Source organism: Gallinula chloropus (assembly GCF_964237585.1).
Source record: "Gallinula chloropus genome assembly, chromosome: 5".
NCBI lineage: Eukaryota > Metazoa > Chordata > Aves > Gruiformes > Rallidae > Gallinula > Gallinula chloropus.
This window is the reverse complement of record NC_140090.1, coordinates 77,429,381-77,435,381: the sequence shown is the minus strand read 5'-3', so window position 1 is coordinate 77,435,381 and position 6,001 is coordinate 77,429,381. Positions and strand designations below refer to the sequence as shown.

Below are 6,001 nucleotides of genomic sequence, written 5' to 3'. Positions count from 1 at the left end.
TTCCTTTTCACTGATAATTTGTCACACTGGGTCATTTTCTAAGTGTTTTGTTTCCTTCTATTTCATTATCAAGACTGGGGGTGTCTCCAAGTGAGTGCAAATGGCATTTCTGGGTGTGCTGCAAGAGAGCATGACACTGAAAATGAAAATTGCTTCCAAAATACCAGTAGCTGAATGCTGAGTGAGCAGCCACACTCTGAGATCTGGGTTCTATTCACATGATGTCCTGTGACATCTTTTCCAGCCTGCCACTTCCAGTCCTGGCTTTTTTATCACACCTCCCTGGCCCAAGGTCTGTAGAATCTCAACCCTTCCAATGCAAGCAGCAATCCAAACAAGTTCCTCTGGACAGGAGTCCATCCTGCACATGTACAACTCTCCTTCAAAAGCCTTTAACCTCATCTCAAAATCCTTGTTCTTTGGAAAGCTTCTCTCAGAGCCAAGCAGAGAAACCAAAAGCCTGACCTAAAATGGGGATGGGGGGGAACCAAAGCAGGATTTGGGTGAAACCCAGGTGCTGACATCCTGACGTTGGACACCGTCATTTATCATCAACCCCCATCACACTTGAAATTCTGAACTCCACCTCACTTCTTGTTTTCGCACCTTCCCAGGCAGGTTTTCTCTGGAAAGGCTCAGCTATCTGTGTGACAGAATGGAGCAGGTCACCAGCCAAGGTCCTCTCAAAAACCTCAGCTGGAAGAGGCTCCCAGAAAGCTGATCCACCTTGATGTCAGTGCTGCTGCAGGCAGTAAACAGGACTGGGTGGCTTGGAGATGTTCCTCTTTGGCTTTTTCAGTGATTCTGTGAAATTTAAAATCTAAGGGCGGGTTGCTATTGGCTTGATCTTCCACATCAAGTACAGTGCAGCTATTTCTGTCCCATGGTAAGAGGACAGGAGTTAAGAGATGGCACAAGCCTCCAGAGAAGGAAGCTGCAGCTCTGATACTTTCAGCAGTGCTGCTGAAGAGGTATTGTATTTTAAATGCTCTGGACTTCTAAAAAACATTCTCTAGGTCCTTATTTTAAAACGTATTTATTAACTACCTTAGTTGCCTCATGTTGGAATGAGGAAGTTACACTTGTAGCAGGATCAAAACACTGATTCTCTATGCAAATTTGGTGGTTCAAATTATTTCCTTGCCTCAAGTCTTCCAAAAATTGGGCTTTGAGTTTGTTGAGTTCTTCTGCCAGGCTCTTCATCTCCCTCGGGAGCACGTTTTTATCTAAGAGAAAATGACACTTTCATGTTTTAAAGACCAAATTTACAGACTTTGGCTCATGTTCTACAAATAACTGAGCAGGTTTCTGAAGGGGATTGCCTCAGTCACACCCGTGGGGCTGGGATTCCTTAATTAAATTAATTAAATTAAATTCCCTGAGGGACTTTCCTTGGTTTAGTTTAGAACCTGCTGCACGTACCTTTTGCATCCTTCATGGTCTGAGAGATGATGCGTCTGCACGCCTGGTCAGCCTGATGGATGGTGCTCGCTGCACAGATTGCTCGATCCTCTTCCTACCCCAGGAAGACCCACAGAGAGGAAGGATACACACAAAGACATTCAATCTGATTTACACCCTCATTGGCTTGTCAAGCTCTCTTCAGAAACAAGTGACAGGGTAGCAGCAAGGCAGCGACCGGCGCAGCACTTGTCTGCTCCTCTGAGGTCAGAGGCAGGCAAGCCTGCCTGGGTGCCTGCCAGAGGCAGATGTGACATGAGGAAGTGAGTGTTATTTCCCCTCAGTGTGATGTGACAGCTCCAAGGGGCGTCCCTTTCACTACTCTAGAACATACAACAGTATCTTAACGATCGCTCAGTGGTTTAACTTAACAAGGTGTCAGAAATACCCATTTCAAATGGGATTAACTTTACTGTGTATCAAGAAAATGCCATAGGTATTTCTTGGTTTCTGTTGTCACAGCATTCTGAATCCAGCTGGGGAATAACTGGCTCGTTCAGCATCAGCTGGAAGAGCTGTGACTGCAAAAGACAAGTGGTGCTACCTTTTGCTCAGAGTCATCCTCAGTTTGCTTCACTGGGTTTTCCAAAGCAGTCGCCAGCAAGCTAATTATCTGCTCACTAAGAAAACAAACAGGAAGGTTAAACCACATGAATCCAACAGTTTCCCTGAAGATTTGTCTTAGCAACACCTCATCACAGGAAAAAAAAATGCAAGTTTTCAGTTAAATTCATGAGGCAGGCAGTGCTTTCTGCAGCAAGTTAGAGGAAAACCAATTACAACTAAAACTACAGCTTATTATTTCCAGTCTTAACGCTTCAGTTTACACACATTTTTAACAGCAGTTTAAAAATGCAGTTAGTTTGGAGGTTAACTCTGCAAATACCAATGGCTGATGAACTGCCAGCAACTGGCATCTATTGTGTGGAACCGCCTGGCTTCCAAAAAACACCACAGGGAGTATTTTGTTCCATGCTGTTTAGATACAGTAACACCTCCCTGTTTCTGAAAAGAGAACTTGAAAAGCCCAATGACAACACAGGGCGGCGTACTTATCCCCTGAAGCACAATCAGGACTCTGCAGAATGAGGCTGTTCTGTTCCCAAGCATTTTTCTTGAGATCTGGCAGTTCTATTTTCCTTGCCATTAAGGATATCGTCTGGTCAGGTAAGGGATGACTCCTCTGACGGTTTCTCTGCAAGCAGCATTCCAGGGGGCACTCCAAGAATAACTGGCAGAAGCTCAAGGAATCTGAAAGAGCATAAACAGACAATCAGAACTCTTTGAGTCAAGGTTTCTGAGGCTTTACATGCGTGAGGAACTTAACTTTATACCAGGCATGGGTCTGAAAAGAATATGAACTAGTCTAAAACTAGCAGAGTTTTCCCTTCAAGGCTTCTTAAGTAGTAATTTCTGAGACCAAGACACATAAGAAAGGCTCCGAGGGACCCTTCTGGTAGCAGACGCTTACTGTGGCCATTCACTGATCCGCAAGGGGACTTGTAAGTGGTTAAAAGAAAACTGGTCTTCCTACGGAGCTGAGAGCGCTGTTGTGCGTAGGAACGGAGGAATTACATTTGCGAGCCAGCTGGTACACCTCGTATCTCATGCTCCGATAGTAAAAATTGTCATCCAGGATCAAGTAGAGCGGCCTCGGCGCGTCCGCCAGTGTCGGGCATTGTCCGGCTCCGGCGTGGCTGTCCTCGCCGAGCAGCCCCTGCCCGCGGCAGCAGCCCAGGAAGCGCTCCCAGGCCGGCTGCGGGGCGGCGGCGGTCGGCGGGACGCCGGTGAGCAGCTCCTGCAGGAAACGCTCCAGGCATTGCAGCAGCTCCCTCCGGCTCTGCTTCCAGCGGGGCAGCTGGGGAGGAAAGCAGCGGAGGGGGGGGGTGGGGTGAAGGCCCGTGCGCCCACGCCGCCCCGCAACAGCATCCCCACCGCCGCTATCGGCTCCCACCCAGCCCCGCCCCGCATCAGCATCCCCACCGCCGCTATCGGCTCCCACCCAGCCCCGCCCCGCATCAGCATCCCCACCGCCGCTATAGGGTCCCACCCAGCCCCGCCCCGCATCAGCATCCCCACCGCCGCTATCGGCTCCCACCCAGCCCCGCCCCGCCCCGCATCAGCATCCCCACCGCCGCTATCGGGTCCTACCCAGCCCCGCCCCGCCCCGCATCAGCATCCCCACCGCCGCTATCGGGTCCTACCCAGCCCCGCCCCGCCCCGCCCCGCATCAGCATCCCCACCGCCGCTATCGGCTCCCACCCGGCCCCGGCAAGAGGGACGCGCCGCGCTGCCTGGCAACGGCCGGCCAATGAGAGGCGGAGAGCGCGCCGCGAGCCGCAGAAGCGCCGCGCCTGACCAATGGGGACGGCCCCGCCCCCGTCTCGTCAGGGCCGAAGGCCTCCGGCGGGATGAGCTCGTCGTAGGTGAGGAGGCCGCAGGCCCAGCCCTGGCGGTGCGGCAAGTGGCGGCGCAGGGAGCGGGCCAGGGTGGATTTGCCGGCCGCCGGCAGGCCGCACAGCAGGCACAACCCCACACGGGGGTGCCCGGCGCCGCCGCTTCCCTCTTCCTCCGCCAGCGCCGCCACCGCAGCTGCCGCCCCACGGCGGCAGGTCGCTGCTGTGCGCATGCGCTGGGCCGCCGCGGGAGCCCCGCCAAGGGGCTCCCGCGGCGGCCCAGCGCATGCGCAAAGCCACCGTCGTCACCGCAGACCGTGTGACAGATGTCGGTGAAGGGTCTGGGCTGGAAGGGACCCCACGGGTCACTGAGCTCCAACCCCCTGCCACAGGCAGGCACACCAACCTCCAGGCCTGGAGCTACACAAAGTTGCCCAGGGCCCCATCCAGCTTGGCCTTGAACACCCCCAGGGACAGGGCATCCACCACCTCTCTGGGCAGCCTGTTCCAGCCCCTCACCACTTTCTCTGGAAAGAACTTCCCCCTAATATCTCATCTAAACCTTCCCTCCTTCAGCTTTAATTCATCCCCCTTGTCCTGCCATTATCTACCCTTTTAACAAGCTGATTCCCCTCCTGTTTCTCTGCTCCCTTCAGGGACTGGCAGGCTGCAATGAGGTCCCCCCTCAGCCTTCTCCTCTCCAGGCTGAACAAGCCCAGCTCCCTCAGTCTCTCTTCGCAGCCCTCTAATGATCTTCACAGTCCTCTTCTGAACCCTCTCCAACAGTCCCACATCTTTCTTGTATTGAGGCCCCAGCTCTGGACACAGGACTCCAGTTGGGGCCTCAGGAGGGCAGAGCGGAGAGGGACAATCCCCTCCCTGTCTCTGCTGCCACCCCTCTTCTGATGGAGCCCAGGATACCATTGCCCTTCCGAGGTGCAAGAGCAACTGCTGGCTCATGTTAGGTTTCTCACCCACCAGAACCCCCAGGTCCTTCTCAACAGGGCTGCTCTCAAGAAGCTCCTCTCCCAGTCTGTGTGTATGTCTGAGATTCCTCCAGCCCAGGGGCCAGACCTTACACTTTGCAGTATTGAACCCCACTAGGCTTACCCAGGCCCACCTTTAAAGCCTGCCAAGATCCCTCTGGGTAGCTTCCTTCCCTTCTATTGTGTCAACAACAGAACAGCTAAAGAAGAGCTCCTCTGTGGAGGTCAGCCCTGCCACAGCAGGTTTGTGTGGGGTCTCTGTCCCTGCTCTGTGGGGAAATGACCGCCAAAGGGATGGGAAACCCTTTCTTGGTGAGGCAATCCCAGAATTTATTCACTCTTTTCTTCTAGCTGCTTCACACACCAACGTTGGTGTGTGAACACCACCAGTGTGGTTTACCCTCCTGTGTACAGACTGACGGTACCCACAGCTCTGTTCTTTCCAGCACGTCTGTCTCTGCCCAGCAGCTGCTCTTCCATCAGTCCCTATTTTGACAAACCATGTCACTCCAGGCACCGCTTCCTCATTGTCCCTCACAGAATGACACACGTTACCCCGCGCGTGTGTAGTGGTGGAGAAATCTCCAGCTGTGACAAGCAGTAAACATTAAACCACGGTTAAATTGCTCAATGTATGTCCTGATACACCCCATTTTCTGTAACAATGGTGTCTTCCTGCATTATCTACAGCTTTTCTTGCCACAGACAAGGAATGCGGGAAGCACTGGCAATCCTGGCCTGTGGGGTACGGCAGCAGGCTGCTGAGGGGCGACCTGGATCCCAAGAAAACCGCTGCTGAGGGGACAGTCCAGGAGGTAGGTGGACTGCAGACTTCCCAAGAGGTCAGTCTACATCCTTGTTTTCACAGTAGCATATCACTAGAAGCGAATAAATGACATCTGTAAATAATGGTTCACTGCTCCTTGGCCTGCAAGTAAGGCTGCACTTCGGAAGGGTCCTGTTCTCTGCTGCTGGTACAGATCTAACCAGAGTTGAACTTCAGGCTTCTGATGTAAAAATCCCAAGAGGTGAGGTAGAAGGGGCACAAACACAGCCAGCAGCAATTAGATAAATAATGGGACATTACAAAATCTGTGTCAGTGTCTCTTAGCATCAGGTCTTTTCCAGAGAAAACGCTGTTCAGAAGGTGTTTTGGCT

General features: G+C 52.8%; 1 protein-coding gene across 1 annotated transcript; it reads right to left on the bottom strand.

Annotated features, from left to right (window-relative positions):
* Positions 1 to 1,020: 1,020 nt before the first annotated feature.
* Positions 1,021 to 4,090, bottom strand: PSTK (phosphoseryl-tRNA kinase; the record flags this gene model as incomplete). Its single annotated transcript, XM_084264648.1, has 6 exons — positions 1,021 to 1,226; positions 1,423 to 1,516; positions 2,006 to 2,081; positions 2,514 to 2,712; positions 3,037 to 3,497; positions 3,756 to 4,090. The coding sequence occupies 6 exons, from the start codon at positions 4,088 to 4,090 to the stop codon at positions 1,021 to 1,023; spliced, it is 1,371 nt and encodes a 456-aa protein (XP_084120774.1).
* Positions 4,091 to 6,001: the final 1,911 nt, after the last annotated feature.